General features: G+C 37.3%; 1 protein-coding gene across 4 annotated transcripts in view; it reads right to left on the bottom strand.

Annotated features, from left to right (window-relative positions):
- ATM (ATM serine/threonine kinase) overlaps positions 1-22,016 on the bottom strand; it is a 115,657-nt gene that overhangs the window by 4,598 nt on the left and 89,043 nt on the right. For 3 of the 4 annotated variants that reach the window (XM_019624132.1, XM_019624130.1, XM_019624131.1), the window contains exons 55-62: positions 21,036-21,118; positions 19,768-19,908; positions 18,879-18,995; positions 12,832-12,981; positions 10,708-10,873; positions 9,273-9,359; positions 3,755-3,869; positions 2,145-2,208 (exon numbers count right to left, since the gene is read on the bottom strand). In XM_019624132.1, coding sequence (XP_019479677.1) covers positions 2,145-2,208; positions 3,755-3,869; positions 9,273-9,359; positions 10,708-10,873; positions 12,832-12,981; positions 18,879-18,995; positions 19,768-19,908; positions 21,036-21,118 — 923 coding nt within the window. Of the gene's footprint in view, positions 1-2,144; positions 2,209-3,754; positions 3,870-9,272; positions 9,360-10,707; positions 10,874-12,831; positions 12,982-18,878; positions 18,996-19,767; positions 19,909-21,035; positions 21,119-22,016 lie in introns of those variants that run through there. The other variant, XM_019624133.1, reaches the window with a different exon arrangement.

The following is a 22,016-nucleotide window of genomic DNA, read 5'->3' as shown; positions in this document are numbered from 1 at the left end:
CATATGCCTTTAGCATTGTGTGTTTAATCCCAGGACATGTACTAGATCAGCAGTGCCCAAATCTGGTCATTTGTTTAAACTATTTTGAGTGTCCTCCAGGGCCATTAAAAACTGTGGAAAAACTGACTATATATATGTGGTTTGTTCAGGGTTCCTATGTGACTTCAAGTTGAGCTTTAGATTTCAGAGATCCAAACCAGTTTTACCCACAAAAGGGAAGTACACTTATTAATCAACAAATGAAAATGAATAGAATCCTCAATTATAAAGAGACTATATACAGTTTTCTTGGTTTGAAGTAGAGAAAGAACATAAATTATTTTAAGCCCAAGGGCTAGTATTAGGAATTGTATTTATAAATTCTAGAATCAAGGAAGAACTAGTAATTCAAAAAATATACTTTAATCTTACTATTAGAACAGAAGTGGTTGAATGAAAACAATAAAGGGATATAGACTGGTTAAGCCAGAGCAGGGTTTCTCAATCTTGTCACTGTTGACATTTTTGGGCTGCATACTTCTTTACTATAGGGCCGTCCTGTGCACAGGATGTTTAGTGCCCTCCCTGGCCTAAACACACTAAGTGTCAATAGTATCCAAACCCAATTTATGACAACCAAAAATGTGTTCAGACATTGCCAACTATCCTCTAGGGGACAAAACTGCCCTTGGCTAAGAACCACTGAATTAGAGAGACATTTCCTTAGAACTTTGACAGTCTTGGAGGATGGAATGGTCTATTAAGAAGAAGAAAAAGTGATCTTGAAGGCCAGGAGAGAAATATACTGAGAGGGAAAGGGAATGCCCCCAAGACAAAGTGCTCTTAAAGAAGGATTAACAAAGTGAGGAGATGCTTTAACCATTATGAGATCAGAGACAGTGACTGGCTCAATGAAACCTAACAGAGGAAAAGTAACAAGTACAAGACGGGCAGCTGGAATGGCGTTCCACAGCATTGAGACCTACATTGCTGTATCGAGATGAATAAATTTGAAATGGAAAGGGGAATGCATTTTCATTCAGCCTTGGGAACAGCACAGCCTTGTATTTAAATTTATCAACATACTACTGGGACCTCTTTCAGCACCCCCTTTGCAGCAAAACTCTGTATTGCCACCATCAGTCCCAAGATCTACAAAGACGCTTCCAGTTCACAATGGTGACACAGGACCACTCTAACAGACCATTAATTTCACCATCCCCGGGAGAGCCCCACCCTTGTTGATCACAGACTTAATGGTTAATTCCAGTGAATTAAGACAGTGATTTTCCACCCTGGCTGCACAGGAGAGCTTTTAAAAAATAAAAATGTTCCTGCTCCATCCCTAGAAGGTTGGTTTGAGATTGCTCAGAATCAATATTTTTTAAAAGCAGTTACAGGTGATACAGCCAGGTGCAGCACCACCAGCTTAAAGGAACAGAAGCTGAAGAATGTAAGGGCGGCAAGTCTATATGTCGCCCATGTTTCCCTGTGCAGGCAACACTCCCATCTCTAGCCGCACGTACCCTTTACCAGGGTGGTGAGTGACTGCTTCGGGTACACAATTCTCACTGGGTAGAGCTAAGATTGTAAGTACTGGAAATGGGCTTGACTTCCTTCCCTTTCTGCCCTGTTCAGCATGAGGCAGTGAGCCTGGTGACGAGTGTATGCTCTGCAGGCCCAAAGCCCGACTCGGCGGGCTGTCCCAGGGTTGAGAGAGCTGAGAGGCACTGAGGAAGCACCAGTTTGGCCCTCACCCCTCAGCCATGTTCCTCCACTAACAATGCCAACTTCGATCTCCATCTGTCTGACTAAATGGTTCTGAGCCTGGGCAGGGGAAACAGAGGTAACTTATTGATTTCTCTTAAAACCCCAATGGAATCCATTCTGAAAACAATACCATCCATACAAGATATCTAAGATGTGAAGTGCTGATTTATGTATTAAATACTAGAGATTACTTATTATGCTGCAACATTATAAGAAACTTGAGGCGACTGGAGGAATTTCTAAACCATTATTTACTGAAGGGTGCAACCCTCTCCCCTTCTGCTGCCCAGGATCGTTCCACCATATTAAAACGAAGCACTGATCCTCCAATAAGTGACTTCCTAACAACATACAGTCTATCAGAGAAATAAAGACTTCCTTATAATATACTTTACCTCTACAATGGTTAACAGGGTTTCCTGAGAGTTTCTCATAACCTCCATGGTTTTCTCACAGCATCTACAAACACATTATAAACATGGATTTTGTTATACACCAATGTTTTCAATATCTACCTTCCTAGCTACCTTCCTATCTATCTATCTATCTATCTATCTATCTATCTATCTATCTATCTATCTATCTATCTCCCTCCCTCCATGTATAGTATGCTGAGACTATTTTTGTTAATAATTCCCAAATTAATATATCAAAGAGCAAAGAACTAGGTGGAGTGGGCTTTCAGTAGATATTTCTGAAATGAATACAAATACATTGCGTCGTCGGGAAAGTCATGACGTATTTATTTATGTTTTTCAATGCAAAAATGTGTCATGACTTTCCCGAAGACCCCATATATATGTAATGGAACAGAACACAGAACCCAGAAATAAACCACACTTACACACCTTCATCTATGACAAAGGAGGCAAGAATCTACAATGGGGAAAAGACAGCCTCTTCAATAAATGGTGCTGGGAAAACTGGACAGATATTTTCCAAAAAATAAAACAGGACCACTTTCTTACACCATATACTCAAAATAGATTAAAGACTTAAATATAAGACTGAAAACCATAAAACCCCGAGGAGAAAACTCTCTGACATCAGCCTTAGCAATAGTTTTTTGTGGCTGTGTCTCCCCAGGAAACAGCAACAAAAGCTGTTACAGACCTAGAGGGTATTATACTAGTGAAATAAGTCAGAGAAAGACAAATACCATAAGATTTCACTTATATGTAGAATCTTAAAAAACAAAGTGAACAAGCAAAATAGAAACAGACTCATAGATGCAGGGAACAGACTGATGGTTGCCAGAGGGGAAGGGGGTGTGGATATGGTGAAAAAGGGGAAGGGGATTAAGAGGTACAAATATCCATTTATAAAAAAAATAAGTCACAGGGATACTATGCACAGCACAAGGAATATAGTCAATAACATCTTAATAACTTTGTATGGTAACCTGGCTGCTAGGTTTATCATGGTGATCGCATAGTGAGGTATTTAAGTGCTGAAACCCTATGTTGTACACCTGAAACTAATATGGTATGTCAACTATACTTATAAAAAATATGTATATGAATATTAGCATTTATAAGAATAACACAATAGTGTGAAATATTTCCTTCAGTCATTAATTATTAGTTTACCTGGACTAGAACCTGTCCTATTATAAGGTGAGTACACAGACCTATGCTAGGAATCGCCAGGGAACCGCCGTGTTCCCAGCAGACATTGGCACTGGGTTATAAGCCCCTTTAGGACAGTTCATTCATACAACCAACAAAGAGTTGTGAGCAGTAAACAGGAAGTCAGCTAAAGGTGAAGGCAAACCACTGCCGCTCCCAGAGGAGGTTAGGAAGGACAGCCTATGTGTTATCCTGGGCGAGGTGCCAGGTGACAAGAAAGAGGGGGAAACTATTACTGTTTTTACCCAGGGTCCTTTCCTTAGTACTGGCAAAGCACTGGGATAGAATTCGAGCAATGAATTCTATAATCTATAGAAATCAATAATGCAAATAATTCACCAAAAATCATATGCCATACTTTACCTCGTATCACTTACCTTCTGAAGACACCTTCCACACCAGTAATGCCCATCCCATCCACAATATCTCTGGTGAGTCTGAAAGGAACTGTTTCAGGAGTAGGAAGGATTTTACCCTGTTCAAAAGCAACTCCTAAAGTGAAAAATACAGGGAGGTTAGGAGGTTCCATAGCTGACTGACTTTCCTCCTACTGGCACACGAACTTTGTAGATGCACCAAACAGTTTGTCACCTGTAACCTATCAGTACTACAACACACAGTAGTTTATTCTATTTCTGCTCTGCCTGCCTTCCTCATCTCCACCACTAGGGGAGCCACCTCAAAAAAACAGAACTACTTCTTGACATAGAGAAATCCAGATTAAACGGTGATTTTAAAAAATGAAGTAGTCATGGATGGAATTTAAAATGCAGAGGATAGGGCCGGTCAAGTGGCTCAGTTGGTTAAGAGCACGAGTTCTGAGCAACAGGGTCGCGGGTTCGATTCCCACATGGGCCAGTGAGCTGTGCCTGAGCTGAGCTGCTGCTGAGCTGCCACCGGGTGGCAGGATGGCTCAGCTGGTGAGAGCATGTGCTCCTAACAAGGTTGCCTGTTCAACTCCCGTATGGGATGGTGGGCTATGCCCACCCGCAACTAAGATTGAACACGGCACCTTGAGCTGAGTGGCCGTGAGCTGCCGACGGATGGCCAGATGGTGACTGGACTTGGAGCTGAGCTAGCTGCGCCCTCCACAGCTAAGATTGAAGGACAACAACTTGGCTGTTCCCCTTCCCCAATAAAATCTTAAAAAAAAAAATGCAAAGGAGATATATATATATATATAAACTTATATTTATTTATTTAAATATACATATATTTATAGTTATATATAAAATTTATTAAGTGAAACTTTTTGAGATAATTATATAGATTTCACATGTTATTCGAGTCCCAGATATAAAACACAAAGATCCCCCACATACCTTTTATTCATTTCCCCCCAATGGTAACATCTTGCAAAACTACAGTACATCATAACCAGGATATTGACATTGATGTAGTAAAAATACAGAGTATTTCCATCACCACAAGGATCCTTCATGCTGCCCTTTTATAGCTATACCCACTTCCCTCCCATGACCTACCTACCTCTGCCCCCCGTTCTTCCAATAGTCACTAATCTGTTCTCCATTTTTATAATTTTATCATTTCAAGTATGTTACATATATGAAATCAAACAGTATGCAACCTTTTGGGATTAGCTTTTTTCACTCAACCTAATTCTCTGGAGAATCATCTGAACTGTTGTGTGTATCAGTACTTGGTTCTTCTTCTTGAGTAGAATTCCATGGTATCGATGCACCAGTTCAATTTTGCCCATTTAAAGGACATCTGGATTGTTTCCAGTTTGGGGCCATTATGAATAAAGCTGCTATAAACATTTGTGGCATGGGTGAACATCTTTTTGTGTGCTTATTTGCTATCTTCTTTGGTGAAATGTCTATTCATGTCTTTTGCCCATTTAATAAATAGATTTTTCTGTTTTGTTTTGGTTTTTTACTGTTGAGTTTTGAGAGTTCTTATGGACTATGCTCTTGGTGTCAAGTTTAAGAACTCTTTGTCTAACCCCAGTTGCTGATTTTTTTTCCTCTGTTGTTCAGATTTGGTCATTTCTACTGTTCGTGTTCAGATTCTTTCTTGTGTCCCCTTCATTCTGTTGTTGAATTTTAATTACTGTTTTTCCTATTGTAAAAATTTTACCTGGTTCTCTTTTATATTTCTACACTGAGACTTCACTATATTTTCATTTGTTTCAAGCATGTTTGCAATCGCTCCTTGAAGCATTCTTACAATGGCTGCTTATTCTTTGTCAGATAATTCTAACATCTTTGTCATCTCAGTGCTGACATCCATCAATTGTTGTTTTTCATTCAAACTGGAGATTTTCTTTGTTGACGAATGATTTTCAGTTAAACTCTGAACCTTCTGGATATTATTTATGAGACTCTGATCTTATTTAAACTTCGGCTGGCTTTGGGAGTTGCCACCTTGTTACTGCTAAGTGGTGGTAGAAAACCAGGTTTCTCACTTGTTTTCCACTGAAATCCAAGAGGAAAGGGGACTCCTTGCTACAGCTGAGTGAGGCTGGGTGAGGAAGTCCAGGCTCTCCATCTGGTTTCCTGCGACACCACAAGGTGGGTTGCAGGGGAAAAAACAGTTGGAAAATACAAACAAGGAGGTGAACAACATAAATGATACAGTGAGATGTATCCAATAACATGTTGTTATTAGAGTCCCAGAAAGAAGGGAGAATCTGGATGATCCAATGACACTATGATCATTCACAGAATATAGTGGAAGTGACACTGTGCCAGTTGCAGGCCTAGCCCTTAACTTCCACTTCCTTCCTCTTAGAGCCCTGAGATGCTGTGTAAGAAGTCCAGGTCACTCTGCTGGACACAGAGGCCATGTGGAGGAGCACTGAAGCATCACACAGGGAAGTGAAGAAGCCAGTTTGGATGCTGGCACAGTTGAGTCTTAAAATGACTCCAGCCCCAGCTGATGACTGCAACTGCATGAAAGATCCTAAGTGAGAACTTCCCAGCTGAGCCCAGTCAAGCTGCAGACTATGAGAGACAATAATTGTAGTTTTAAGTCACTAAATTTTGGGGTGGTTTGTTATGCAGCAACAGATAACCAAAGAGATAAACACAGAAAAGTGTACAAATCATCCAAGTGTATGGCTCACTGAGATTTTACACAGTGAACAGACCATGTAGCCAGCACACTGGAAGCCCGTCTTCACCTCACTACCACCAACTGACCACCTCTTCAAAGGGTTACCGCTACCCTGACTTCTAACATGGTGGATTAATTTTATCAGGTTCTGGATTTTACACAAATGGAATTATACAGTATGTACTCTTTTGTATCTGGATTTTTCACTTAGCATTATATTTGTGAGAGGCTTCCATGTTGTCTGTGGCTATAATTCATTCTATCTCACTGTTATATAGTATTCCATTTTATGAAAACACTGTAATTTATTCATCCAATCTACTTATGGTGGGTGTTTGGGGCTATTATGAACAGTACTATGAACATGCTTATACATATGTGTGTATTACTACTGCAGTGCAATTGCTGGGTTACAAGACATACACACATTCAGCATTAGTACATAATGCCAAAAAGTACTCCAAAGTGGTTGTACCAATTTATCCTTCCCCTTCTTTAGATGCTTTCAGCATGGCTTGGACAGAGGTTGGCATACTCCTATCTCTACTTTGCAGCTTCCAGACCACTGTCTTTTCATTCTCATGCAAAATCTCTTTCTTCTATTAAGGTTCCCACCTTCTGGCTCTTACAATCCCAACCATTCTCATTATTATACCCCAGCCTCTAAGACTTTCTCTTAAATTCAGTGAATGTTGGTATAAATCTAGCTCACAAACTTCCTTTCTGTCCCAACTCTGGAATTCATTCTGGAGAAAACCATATAAAATCCTTGACCTTCTTTGTTCTAATGGAATTCAACTTTACTCTCTCTTAGCAAACCACTTATATGGGTTACACTGTAGAATTTATAATTTCCTAAAACTACACCTTCTTAGAAATCTTAATTTCTACACTCTAATCAAAATCTCTTCTCCTCTAAATACTTATTAAATAGTCTTCAAACTCACTGTGATTTCTAGTCTACTAGCCTCTCTTCCCTACTCATCTCAGAGTATAGACTGCAAGGTTGATTACTCTCACTTGTACCTCAAATCTCCTTGTTCCCTTGTCCCTCCAAACCTACCCTTTCTAACTAAAAGTTAACCTCCAGGAATGTTGAAGACTGCTGGAAGAAAACATGATGACACTACTGGCTCCACTACAAATTAAAACTATCCCCTTAGGAAAGTTACCCTTAAACTGCTTGGCATGTCTTTTACTTTTTCCTTTCTATGACTCTTGGTCTCATTTCTACGGTACCTGTTTTAGAATTTTACTGTTCTTTTAAGGTCGTTACCATCCGTCGAATTCTTAGCAAATAAACATGGTTTCTTTCTTTCTGCTTTTAATTGGGGAATTTGGGGAGGGGAACAGTGTTGAGGAATTGGGGAAGGGGAACAACCAAGTTGTTGTCCTTCAATTTTAGTTGTGGAGGGTGCAGCAAGCTCAGCTCCAAGTCCAGTCGTGCCGCTCACCTCAAGGGGCTGTGTTACAATCTTAGTTGCAGGTGAGCGTTGCCACCATCCCATGCACGAGTCGAACCAGCAGCCTTGTTGTTAAGAGTGCGCACTCTAACCACTGAGCCATCTGGGCAGCAGCTCAGCTCAAGGTGCCGAGTTTAGTTTTAGTTGTGGGTGGGCGCAGCCCACCATCTTGAACAGGCAACCTTGTTATTAGGAGCACGTGCTCTCACCAGCTGAGTCATCCTGACACCTGTTGGCACTTCAGCAGCAGCTCAGCTCAGGCGCAGCATCACTGGCCCATGTGGGAATCGAACTGGAGGCCCTGTTGCTCAGAGCTCATGCTCTTAAGCTAACTCTTAACCAACTGAGCCACTCAGCTGGCCCAGATCTCGCACTCTTGAGCAAACTCTTTAACCAACTGAGCCACTCAGCTGGCCTATGATTCCATCCTTAGTCCTCTTTATCAAGGCTGATGTATAAGATCAGAACCTCCTCCAGCCCAATGACTTCAACTAAAATCTGTTTTCTGAAAGTTCTACATCTCTGTCATTATGCTCAACTTTTTTGCTCTCCTATATATTATATTGCCTACTACATGTGGAAATCCCATTAATACCTCAAAATAGTGTGCAAAACTAAACTCATCACTTCCTTATTCTTTACAAAATCTGCTGTTCCTTAGCTTGAAACTTCAGTTATCCTGGAGTCCCCTTTCCCACTGTTTCCACTTCTAATATCACCGGTACAAGTTACTACAAAAATGTCGCTCAAATCCAATGCTCTAGTCTTCACAACTGTGGTCCAAATCTTCATCCTTTCTTGTCTAAACTATTATAATACTCATTACAGTGTCTTTGTGCTGCCAATACTGCTACCAAATTACCTTTCTAATAATGAAATGTAACCATATCCTAATTAAATATATCTTCATTTACTTCCCATTGTTTAGCAGATTAAAGCTAGACCACTTTATGGCCTGGCTTTTCACAGTCTACTACCAATCTATCTGGATGTCAAGCTACTCAGCTACATGCAAACTTCACTCCAGCCACAGTGAATGTCTCCCCATTCCTACAATCTGCTACATCTTCATTAGTCCTCCTTTCTCTCTGCTCTACCTTTTCTGTCTGGGTTATCCTTCCTTTCTTTAAGACCTGGCTTAAACATCACTGCTAATAAGTCTCATTCATTATTTCTGGCAGAGTTTGCTATTCTCCAGCATCAATCGTTTATGCTTTTAAAAAAAACAACGTTCAGTGCTTTGATGTGTCTATCTCTCTCATACTTGTAATATTCTGATAGGCAAACAACAAACATTTCTTGATGGCCAAATATTTATTAAACAGAATAAAAATGCATATCTTTGATTACTTACCTAAATCTATATGTACAAGTTCTGCTGACTGCTCATTTATCAAGATATTCTGTACATGTCTATCACCAAGTCCAAGTATGTAACCAACTGGAAAAAAACAACATGAAATCACTGATATCATCTATTTTTATAACACATTTAGCCCTAATTTCAACTAAAAGCACTGACTATATAATTTTTAAGTGGCTTAGGCTTTTTAGCCTACTTAAAGGATGTCATGTACATAACCGGCCATTTTAAGTCAAATCTTGCCAGCTATTTTCACTTATACTTTTTATAAATCCTAGATGATTGCTAAAAATAGTTGTCCTTTATTAATAAAGAACACATTTAAAAATATCAGTACTTCAAAAATTAGTATAGTTCAAGCTGAGACCACTATTTACCAGGGCCAAAGCACTGCATTGTATGCTGAAATACATATTGAGTATATTTTCAAATTGAGAAGCCTGTGAGTAAATTCTTCATTCAGTGAAGCTTTCTTCTGCTTGATGAATTATATTTAACACAAATTAACCATTAATTCATTTCATCAGGTATGTATCCAGAAAAAACTGCACTTTTATTTTTAAGACAGGTGATAACATGCTTTAAAATGCTTTTAACCTAATGAAAGACACTGTGTGGTGTTACAGAAAAGACAGAACAGGAGGTCAGAATGCCTGAATGTCTGGCTGGCTCTGTCATTTACTGTGCCTACTTCCTTATATATATGAACTAAATTAGTTGCATCAGATTCATGATTCTCAATGTAGACAAGAAGAGGATTTCATAATTACCTAGAATTTTTTCAAAACACAAATACCCTGCTTTCCTGGGGTGTGGTATGTAAGTGATGGAGGAAGCGGTCTTTAGTTAAAAACCAATACACTAAAAGATCTTTGATGTTCCTGTTAGTTCTCATACACTAGAATTTTGTTAAGTGCCCTATATAGCTATTCCAAAGTCTTAAAAATTAAAAAACAAAGTCAAAGAATATTTTTTACGCTGCATATTTTAATATGTATCATTTCTCTTCTAAAACCAAACATTTTATTAAACAGAATCAATCAGTGGGTGATAACATTATGGAAATACATATTTCTGTGCAAAAGAACAACAAAGGAAATAACTTAAATGGAGCTATTATAGGTTTTATTATTTTCCAAAGAAAAATCTCAGAAAATGATATAGTGAATCCAGGAAGAGAAATAAGCCATATTCACTGTTAAACAAAAAAGAATAACTAGTCTTATTTCCTTACCTCGTGGTAGGAGAATCCTCTCCTGCAAAAGCTAAGAAGAGCTACAATCAGAACCTAGCAATCAGGATGAACAAGAAACTCAATGATCTAAGATGAAGATGGTTTGGTTGACAACCACCAGTAATACCATCCTACCCCAGCAACTAAGAATGTAGGAAGTGCTGAATCTACTAAAATGTGTAAGAAGATTACCAATAGAAGATGTAGCCACACTGCGAGTATAGGCCAATCGTTTCTCAAACCAAACAGCTGGGTCCAAGAATTTTTCCATGCAGAAGTAGCGGAAAACTGGTTGAAAATTCTGGCAAATATCCATGAAGGTTTTATATTTCTCTTCATAAGACCTCTTTTGTACTTCCTTTAAGTAGATCAAATATAAATAATTATTTTCTCAATGTTGTGTTCAACTAATTTATATCTACTAAGAGTTTCTATATAGAAAACAGTATGATAAAGAGGCAATAAAAAGATATTATCTCTACCCGCAAAAAGCTAACAGTCTGGTCAAAGAAGCAATTAATAACAAGTTACAACCTCTTTAGGTTTTCATGTTAATATGAGTGGAAGGAGGCACTCCAACGGTGACTGTTATTTGTCTTAAGTAAATTCTAACTTGAATGATCCTGTAATCTATGTGGAAGTAAACACAAAAATGCCAAAGGCAGCTGCAGATAGTCTTAGGTGGTATCACAGCACCAGGGGTGCGATAGGAAATGAGACGAGGAGGAGGAGTCACTGATAGATGGCAAAGCAGCTGGCATGTCTCAGATCTGTCCTCCAACATCTTCTCACTGTACTGTGTAATACTTCCCTGAAGTAAAGCTTGTCTACCTTAATCAGCTGAACTCCCATCTATGTGCTGATGACTTCCAAATCTGCATCTTGGGCCTGAATATCATTAAGTTCCATCCAGCTGGATGTGCCTCTCCAACTGCTCCCTCAACACCTTCACTTGGATCACTTCCAAATCCAAACTAATCCATCTTCTCATCTCTGACAAACCTCAGCCACTTCCTCTATTTTTCGGCATAGTAAATAAATAGCCTGTCGATCAACCCCATCACTCCAACCAGAAAACCGGGTGCCACGGATTACTCTTTGTCACCAACCCCGCTTCTAATCAGCAACCAAATCCTATCAGTTCTGCCTCCTTAATATTTCCCATATGTACCCCCTATTCTCCATTCCTACGGTCATTAGTCTTAGTTCAGATCTCCTGCTTCATGCCTGTAGTTGGCTTTCTCGAAAATTTAACCCACAGTGCTGTCAGTTATCTTTCTAAAATGCAAATCTGATATTAATATTCTTCTCAAGGGTTCTCTATTGCCTATAGGATAAAGTGCAAATTTCTTAGCATTTCATAAAGCAATGCTCCATTTTTTGACAAATGACTACTGCTCCAATCTCCTATCTACTCCTCAAAGACTAAGCCTATGCTATCCTTAACTGCCTGTTCATGCGGTCCTTCTCTTTGCTTGTATCTCCTTCTGCTTGGAAACAAATTTATTTACAAACCTCAGCTCAAACGCCGCCTCCTCTATGAAGCCTTTCTTGAATCTGATTCTCTCCACTCACCCCTGCCCCACGCAGAACTAACCACTTTCTCCTCTGTATCTACACTGTACCCTGCACAGTCTTTCCACACAATGCCTATAGTACTTTACCATATATTTTTAGAAAAGCACAATATTTTCAGAAAGCACAATAAAAGGAAAGTAAATGGGTTTTAGAGCTGGACAAACAAGGTTCAAATCCTTGCTCCACCATTTATTAGCTCATTGACCTGGGGCAAGTGAAATTCTCTAAATTTCTTCTCATCTTACAAGGCAATAAGATGAGATGATTTGTCTTAACATTTGTGAAGTCTCAGTATAGTTTCTGGTAGAGAGGTACCTGGCATTCAGTAAATGTTGCTGCCTGGGTGAATGTCAGACCAAGTGGCCAGTGTGTTGTGGCAAGGGTCTTAGAAGGTCTCTATACTTGTTTTATATAAAACTTATTTCATAATCTGTTTTTCTTTTGGTTTGTTAGTATTTTGTTTGTTTTATTAAGAATTAGCTTTCTCCACATTGGAAGCAAATTGGCATACACTGAAAAATTAAATTTCTCATCGACAGGGATTGACACTACATGTTTTAAAAACCTTTTTTCACTCACACACATTTTCATTCTGGTGAGCTTACTTTCTCTTATTTAGTATCATTAATTACCTGAAGAAATTAAAACTTTCTGTATTCTATAATAATTGATAACTATCAGTTTTAATAAGATATTCAAAAACCTTGCAATTAACTCATACATTTAAGTGTCACTTACCATCATTTTCTTTTGACATTGAAGGGCACTGAAATCCTTTGGCCTGTATCTTTTATGAGCACCATTCTCATTATTAACAAGAAACTCACCAATAGGGACAGTTCCTGTACACCATTCAAGAACACCACTTCTCTGAGAAAGGGGAACCACCTGAAGTTATAAACACCTTTTGATTATGGAAGGGCATTAAAGAGCATGTGACAATCATTCAACTATCAGAGTTAGTGTGAAGCATTTTTTTCAAGTTGTACTAGTATTTCTCTGCGCATAGGAGACAAAGCTCATTGGAGGCAAGCAAGCAAAAATATACTGAAGCTCAAAGAGTAGCCTGCTTCTTAGACTTCCGAGAACCTGCTCATCTCTGTGTCCACGATTCCTTGTGATGCTAATCCTGGTAATGATACTCTTCATCACTGTGATTGAGCCATACTTACTTTGTTCCATTTAGAAGAGAAATTAACTATGCTTTCCTTACACTTTTAATATCAAACAAATCTGAAGAATTTCACTTTGGAAAATACTGAATGTAGTCTCAATTTGAGTATACCTTAATAATTGCAAGTATTCTCGTTTTACAATTTTGTTAGTGTCACCGAGAGGAAATGCATTCCTACACATAAAATGTTTACTGGGAATATTAAAAATTATGACTTATTATAAACACATATAAAGTGTAGAAAATGATATAAACAAACACCCTTTACCCACTAAACAGCTTTATCAAATCTAAGATTTTCTCATACTTGCTGGGAAAGCGTGGGAGCTCTTTTTGTACCCCTCCCCAAGATGGTATGCGAGATGCTTCGTCAAGGTGACTGCCAACTTGCTGATCAGATTCATGTATTTTTTGGTATATTTTTATTTCAAAGCTATACAACCATAAATAGCTGTAAGCTTTAAATAAAGAGTATTATATGTATGCTTCTGCAATTTGTTTTTCTAACTCCACACTATTTTACCTTTAGCTGTGTTAGTACATTTAAATTTAAGTCATTTGTTGTAACAACTGTATATTGTATAAATATACTATAATTAACTAACTTATCCAATCCACCTATTAACATTTACGCTGTTTCCAGATTTCTCTGAAACACTGCTACAACGAACTAGTCTACTGGTGAATCCAGTTCCACTTCTCTAGGGTAAATACCTAGATATTGAATAGCTGGGCCATCAACTTAGTTAACCAGATATTGCCAAATAACTATCCAAAGTGGTTTACCAATTTATATACCACCAGCAGTGTATTCCATAACCTTCCCAATACATAGTATTGTTTTTTATTTTGCCAGTCTGAGGGGTGTGTAATGGTACCTCATTGTGGTTTTAATTTGTATTTTCCAGGTGGCCAGAAAGGTTGAGTATAATTTGATAGGCTTATTAGCCATTCAAATGTTTTCTTCTTATAAATTGCCTATTTGTATTCTTTACCTTTTTTCCTACTATTTGTCTTTTAATGACAGTTACAACTATCCCTTTAAAAGAGTCTAAGAATATGTCACTTTCGTGTTCAAAACCCTAGATGACTTCCCATTATCCCTGAAGGAAAGTGATTTGTCCCTTCTGTTCTCTCTCTAACCTGATCTACCACTCTCCCACCCTTATCTCTCACTTTCTCCTTGTGAGGATGAATCATCACGTCTTCTTGCTGTAGCTCAGCTACACCAGTGTTGTTTCACCTCGGGGCTTTTTTGCTTTCCATCGCTTGGAATGCCATTTTCCTCATTAGACTGGAGCTCCTTAAGGACTAAGGCTATGTTTTATTACTTTTATATCCCTAGCACCTAGTAAAGTACCTAACACAATATTAAGCATGTAAATAAACATTTACTGAACAAATGAATGGATGGATCTCATAGCCTTTCCAACTGATTTCCCCTCCGCCTAAGTACCTCAAATGTCTTTCTGCCAGGAAACCCTGCCCCGTTTTTGAATGAGCTAGCTGTGGCCCCTAATACTTGACCACATTAACATTTTTGCCTCTTGGTATATTCCATAAGGTCCCTCTTCCACTGATTACTAACTATCAATATATAGGTATGGGGAGAAAAAAAATCAAACCTTAGTTATTTTCTAAGAGACTGATCTAGAAAGGATAAGGTTGGCTTTTTTCTACATCATCTCAGAATCCAACTGTGATGCTGGTTGATGGAGAAACAGTTGAATTTAAGTTTCAAAAGGCAAACAGCAGTATTTTCTCTGGTACTAAGATTCTTTGGTGGGTATCTGGATATTTTGTGTAGGTATCACAAAAAAAAGACTGGTGGCTATTTTCTTAATTATCCCATGGTACGTTAACTAGTACCATCCTAGATACATAGAAATGAAGTTAATTCAGTATGTACAATAAATGTCTTAGGGCATTATGGCTTCTCTCCCAGAACTCTGACTGAGAAGGATGCTCTGCAATATATACATCACAAAGAAGAAAAAATATTTATTGGCATAAGGCATGATGAAGAGTTCAGTACGCAGCTTCTTTCAGCACTTAAATGCTGTCTGTAAGAGACTTGCATTTCAAAACCAGAATCCTCTTCACATCTAAGACATTAGGCTTGCTGTTCAGTTTACTCTGTAGAAATGTTGTTTTGGTACAGAAAAATGAGGCAGGGCACGCTGATTCTGGTTGTCAGAGTGCTATGACTGAGTATCAGAATATACAATAAGATTTCTACCTTCTTTCATCGCCATCGATTCTGACAAGAGATATATGGTGCGCCTCAATATACAAGTCTCTCCTTTTAAGGCTGAATATTGACACTTGAGATCTGGGTAACCAAGAGCTGGTTCCAGGTAGTCAATGAATCTTCTTGTTCACACAATGATCACAGGAGGCCTGAATGCCAGGATTGGGAACAATTCCACAGAAGATCCAGACTAGGTAGACTGCTTCCTACATATAGTACAGTGCCTCCAGAAACCCTAACTAAAAAAACCGAAAACTAGCTCAATATATTGATGACATAATTTTCGCGTTATTGGAATAATTGCAAAATAACAGATCTACTGGCCCAGCAGTATAATTCTAAGCAATAAGGTCCAACCTAAACTCACATGCTAAGAGGTCATACTTTATTATTCAGACAGATGTATAACATTAAATAATGCAATTATTTAGTTGGTAAAATCATTCTGTACAAAAGTTAGGAGTTAAAAAAGTCGTAAGGTAAAAAAAAAGTCATAAGGTAGAGACAGAAGTTTAGTAATTTTTGTCTTCAAAATACTCTAGGTCAAGGACTCTCTTTTATGCTTTATAGCAATGAATTCTGGAGGCTCAACTGTGTATCTGCTGAGAGAATCAAGAGGTACTCCTATGGCCCATACTTTTTGCAACCCATTGTAACCCAATTATTCAGTCCTCATCTTTGCTATCTAAAAGCCTGGTATTTAGAGCACAAAAATTTCCTTTCATTCATGTTACAGAATTATCTGTCCTCTAAGAACTTCTCAGCAATCATTAAAGTATCTGCCAGATAGGAGACAGCTAATAGCTCATCAACTCTGTCCTACAATTAAGCTATTACAATAGTTCAATAGATAGCAAAGTAACTAGACTGGCAGGTCTCATACTGCGATCCCTAAACCACAGTTGCATCAGCATCACTTCATATCTTGCTAGAAATGCATATTCTCAGGCCCTGCCAGAATTAGAAATTCTGAGAATGGGGCTCAGCAATCTGTGCTTTAACAAACCCTCCAAGTGATGATGATGTCTGCTAAGTTTCAGTAGCACTGATCTAAGTTTAACTTTTGTTCAGCATTCATTGAGGACTAGTTTTTTTTTTCATTGCTAATGGAAAGCACCAATTATGTTAGTTAATATCCTATAAAGTTCCATGTAACAAATTTCTCACAAACTTGAAGGCTAAGAGAAAAGTGTGCTTTTCTTAATGAATTTGCTTTCCTGCCCGTACCCTGCCCAACTAACAAATGAGTTTTATATTTGTTTCAAAATTGAGTTCTGTTTTGAATTACAATAGCTGAACTCAATCAGGATTTTGGAGGGCAGATCTCATTTTTTTCTCTACCCCTATTTGGGGATTTTAGCTTAACAACTACTTTTATAGTAAGAAATATGCATTATGAAGAACTTGAAATACATAAAAAAGCAGGTATTACTGAAAATCTCATCATACTTGGAGATATCAGCATTTTTAGGCTTATTTGGAAACTTTTTAAAAGTCACAGTTATATACTGATTATTAATGTATACATAAACATCTGTTTTAAGGCTACTTATTGTGTTTTATTAATCTATCTATTCTTATGCCACAAATCATACCATCTTCATTACTAAAGTTTTACCATTTGGTTAAGTATGACTGGATAAAGTCTGTTCTCACCTATTACTTCTATCAAAGACATTTTAGTCCTTCTTACCAATATATTTTTTAAGATAAACTTCTAAATCACTTTTCCAAGTTATAAAAAATCTGATTCAAATTTCAGCGCCTATGTATTGATTTGAAGTGAGCTGACATTTTTCAATGTCTTCTTATTTAAGATATGGTACCTTTTCTTAAACGTTAGCTGTCTTTTACTTTCTTCTCTATTTTTGTAATTTTTTTTCATGCAGTTTATACTTTTTATTACTTTGAAAGGGACTTTCTTCAATTATATTTTTAAACTAGTCTTAGTTGATGGTTAAAATACTTCTCAGTTAAATTAAGCAGAGTTAACTTGCTAGAGAAAATAAATACTGTTGGTATGTACCATTTGGCAGGTATCAGAAACAAATAATGGACTACCAAGTCTCTGAAAGATTGCTTCTCTACAACATAGTGAATTATCCATACACTTTCTTAATTTGTTTTTATCTTCACAGGAACATGAGCAATGAATAAACAGATATGGCTTGTTATAGCAGTGATAGAAGAATAAAGGGCAAACATGAGATTCAGGAGTGAAACCAAAAAAAAGATGCATCTATGGAAAACAGACCCTTCAAAATAAGGGTTTCCTTTTATTTTTAAAAATGTAAACATACTAAATGAGCATTCAATATAAGATGATTAACTAATAGAATACTGTGACTTGAGAACTGTCTTCTCTGGTAAACTGCTGGAGGAAAAGCAAATTGGTACACTCCTCCATTACTACCGAATTAATTATAGGCACACATCCTCTGCACCTTAGGGAAATCTACTCCACAAACTGACATGCACATACATGAAATATTATATGTTTAAGGTTATTCATTGTAGTGTAGCATTCTTTGCAACAGCAAAACACTACCAGTGACCCAAATGCCCACTTGATACAAGGACTTTTATAATAACCACGCATGTACACAAAATGTAGCTCTTAAAAAATGAGAAAGATCTCTATAACGTATTGTTGAGTTAAAAGAAGATATGTATATTGCCTTTTCTCTAAGAAAGGGGGGAAATATGGAAATATATTCTATTTGTATAATGCTGGAAACAAATGACAATGGTACCCATGGGGTAGAGGGGGATGAAGTTAACAGGGATAAGAGTGAGAGAAAGCTTCTCTTTTCATACCTTTTCTTGCTGAAGGATTTCTGAACCATGCAAACTTATTACCTCGTCAAACACTAACAAATTTAAATTTTTAAAAGCCTATTTTATATGCTATAGTCTTCACTGAATCAGTATTTTCTTCTTAACACTTTTCTTCTTAAAGAGTACTTTTATACAGAAAATAAGCCAAATAGTCAAGACAGGAATACTTTAGTTGATTGCAAGAAACACCTAACTGCAATTAACATTATGAATACCTAAAAAAACCCCAAAAAAACCCAAAACCAATATGGCTAAGTCATAAGCTGGGAATGTATGGGCTTTGGACCAAACCCAGCCTCAGACTGTTTTTTGTATAGCCATGAGCTAAGAATGGTTTTTCTGGTTAAAAGGATTTTAAAAAAATAAATAAAATAAAGATTATGTGACAGAGACCTTATGTGGCCCACAAAGTCTCAAATGTTTACTATCTGGTCCTTCACAGAAAATATCTGCTGACCCTGGTCTGAATAATGGCATCTTTTGTATATTCTTGGTGAAGCAGCAGCAGTATAAACTAGTTACCTTATATGTGCAGATTGTCAATTTCCTCTTCCTGGTCTCAGTGTTTCTCTGCAGTAATGTATTACACATCTGGAAAACTTGCTGCATGACAGCATCTTGTCTCAGGTCATCACGGCCCTTCAGAATAATCAAAACAGAAATAACTAAGCACAGTTCATCTTCTTCATTATAAAATCACAAAATTATCTGAGGACTGCAAAAGGGCATTCAGAAATCTATCTGAGCATCTGTGTTCCTCTTAAAGGTCCTTAAATAATTAAGACTTAAAGCTATTCTTTCATTTAGAATAAGCTATAACAGTAGGTAGGCAGAACAATTTAGCAAAAAGAAGTTTCCCCTAGCTGCTTTTGTAATTAGACTAACTAGAACTCCTCCACCTGAGGGCACCCTGTAAAACACCTGGGCTGGGCAGCACTGTTATCTCTGCACAGCTCCCAGGCAAGGTCTGAAGAGCCTTCCAGCAGAGAAAGGAGGAATGCTCTCCCTTTTTGGTACATTTAATAGCACTCAGCAGTGTGCCAGACTCAGGATATTGAAGCAAGGGCCTTCAACTTGAACTATTAAAGAAAACAGGCAACAAGCACCAAAATATCTTTTCCATAACAAGCCAGCTGATTGTTAACCCATCGTGTTTGTACATGTTAAAAGTACAGCACGTATTCTTTTACTTCAGTCGTCATAGTGATGGTCTTTCAGAGACACAAAAAAATGGAGATCATTCTGCTTCTAGAAAATAATGTATTTATATTCTGTAAGTTTTCCCCACTTGTAATTATTCAGAATAAAAATTAAAACCCAAAGAAAGAAGGAAGAAATTATCAACTACAGTTTTTCTTTGAATTTTTTTCATTAACCTTCTAAGAACCACACCATAGAAGGGAAGTCTCACCTTGACAAGCTGTCTCCTTTCCTTGCCATCAGAGCCCAAACAATCAATTATTTTTGGTAAATTTACACCTCCTGCTAAACGAAATTCTGCTTGAAATGACTGTATAGTCACCAGATTTCCATATTCTCCTGTGGGATCCACCTAATAAAAAGTACAAATATGGTAATAGGTCAGATACACTATTTGCATTTAAAGAAAAATGAATTATGATCAACAATTTTAATATTAAAGAGAGGAATGCATGACAATGTGCTGTTGGTTAAAAACTGGAGCTATAACTTTCATTTTCTGTTTAATTGAAAGACAACATTTGACATTGGAAAGGTTTAAGAAAGTGACATAGGTAACACAATTACCTCCCTAAATATCCCTTAATAAAAGTCAGAATAGTGTCACTGAAAAACTACTGAAAAACCAGGGGTCAGGTCTTAACACTGACTTGTATATGTTAAATTACCTAAGAAATAGTAAACTCCTTACATATTAAGGTAAATTTTAGAAAAGTGTGGAGTGTGGTCTTCTAGGTTGTAACTGCTAAATATGGCAATTTCAGGAAATATTCAGCTAAATAACACTGCTGGTATAGCTGGAAAGATACTAGTTCATCCACATAATACAGCTATATTTCAAATCAACTACAGATACTAAGTGCTAAACTGCAAACTCAAAGGAGAGGGTTAACAACGTAGTTAACATGATCATTTTCTAAACTATAACTTTTATAATTACATATATCCTTGCCCAGAGGGCATTTCCAGCAATAAAAGATCACTGTGACATAGCTAAAAGTATCATGAATATTAGTCTATTAAATACTATAATGTAATACATACTACATTACTTAATAATGTTATACATCAGTCAATACATTCTAATGCACACAGAATTTTAAAAACTAATATAGAACAATTAGGCACTTTCTTGCCAAGTGGAAAATCAATCTTGGCATTAGCACAGAGAATCTTTCTTCTGGCCAATGAAGGTAACAGTCTACAGACATTCATAAGTAATATGGGAGGTAAAAAACTGAAGGCTAAAGAAAAGAAAGCAGGAGAGGCCTTCAAGTGTTCTAAGGCTTGGGCAAAGCGAATCCAATAAAGAAAAAAACTATAGATTAAAACAAATTTAAATTTGTTTTAAATTTAAAAACAAATTGTCAATGTTTAACTAATTTTAACCTATAGAAAAAGGCTATTTCAAACGACTGAACCTAGTAAAGAGGAATTTCGTTTAACAAAAAAATATCAAAACAGTTAATAATTAATTACCTTAATTTCCATAGTAGGGACAACCACATCTTCTAAATTCTTAAGTTTAGTAATTGGCTGGTCTGCTGGAATATTTATGCCTTCTGTATTTAAAATAAAGAGGTTTTAGTGACAACTGCAAATTGGGGAACAGCCCTGAAGGTAAAACACAATCCAGCAGATGCCACAAAACCCAGACCTATAGCTCATGTGTGATTCACTCTCTGATTAGAAATGAGACCCAAGGGCTAGGGACACTGTGTAGCTCAGGGTCAATGCATAGCGATGGTTAACATGGCTTACAAACGCATTTGCAGGTTACCCGGCACTGGTAATTAGACCACATCCACCTGAGGTGCCAGGCTGAGCATCTTAAGATAATTACATAACAGTTTGCATAATACATAGATAATGTATTCCTGCCATATTACTATTAAATGTGACTAAAGGACGTGACAATATTTTTTGTTTGCTTAGAGAAACACAATGAGAAGTCGCATTCTTATTTTAAAGTAATAAGAAGTTAAATGTGAAGATATGATTCTGAACAGAAAAAGGAATATCATTATTAAAGTATGAGGAGAGATATAAGTGTATGCACATAACCATATACTACAGCGGCTTGTGATTATCTGAACAGACACAGCAAGAAGAGTGATGGATTACATGCAATGCATTCTAACACTTATGCAGGAAATGGAAAAGGCCTTTTCATTTTTAAGTGCTAGGGAACAATGAGTAAACAATATCATTTTTAAAAAACTTCGATGCTGAAAACTGTTATTCAGTTATTTTAAAGGACCTGCCTCTATGCAATTCTTTGCAACAAGTATCTGCAACAGAAGATTACCCAGAGAAATCAAATAGTTAATTCAGTCTTCTATCATCAGTTCCACCAAAAAAATTAAGTGAAAAAGTGGGGGTGGGGGAGTTGGGGAGGCGGGTGTTGAAGTTATTAGATAGAAACTAAGTTTTGGTTCATATATGAATTGTAATCATGAG

Source organism: Hipposideros armiger, unplaced genomic scaffold (genome assembly GCF_001890085.2).
Source record: "Hipposideros armiger isolate ML-2016 unplaced genomic scaffold, ASM189008v1 scaffold_580, whole genome shotgun sequence".
In the NCBI taxonomy this organism is placed as follows: Eukaryota; Metazoa; Chordata; class Mammalia; order Chiroptera; family Hipposideridae; genus Hipposideros; species Hipposideros armiger.
The sequence above is the reverse complement of the archived record's forward strand: the minus strand, read 5'-3'. Positions and strand labels throughout refer to the sequence as shown.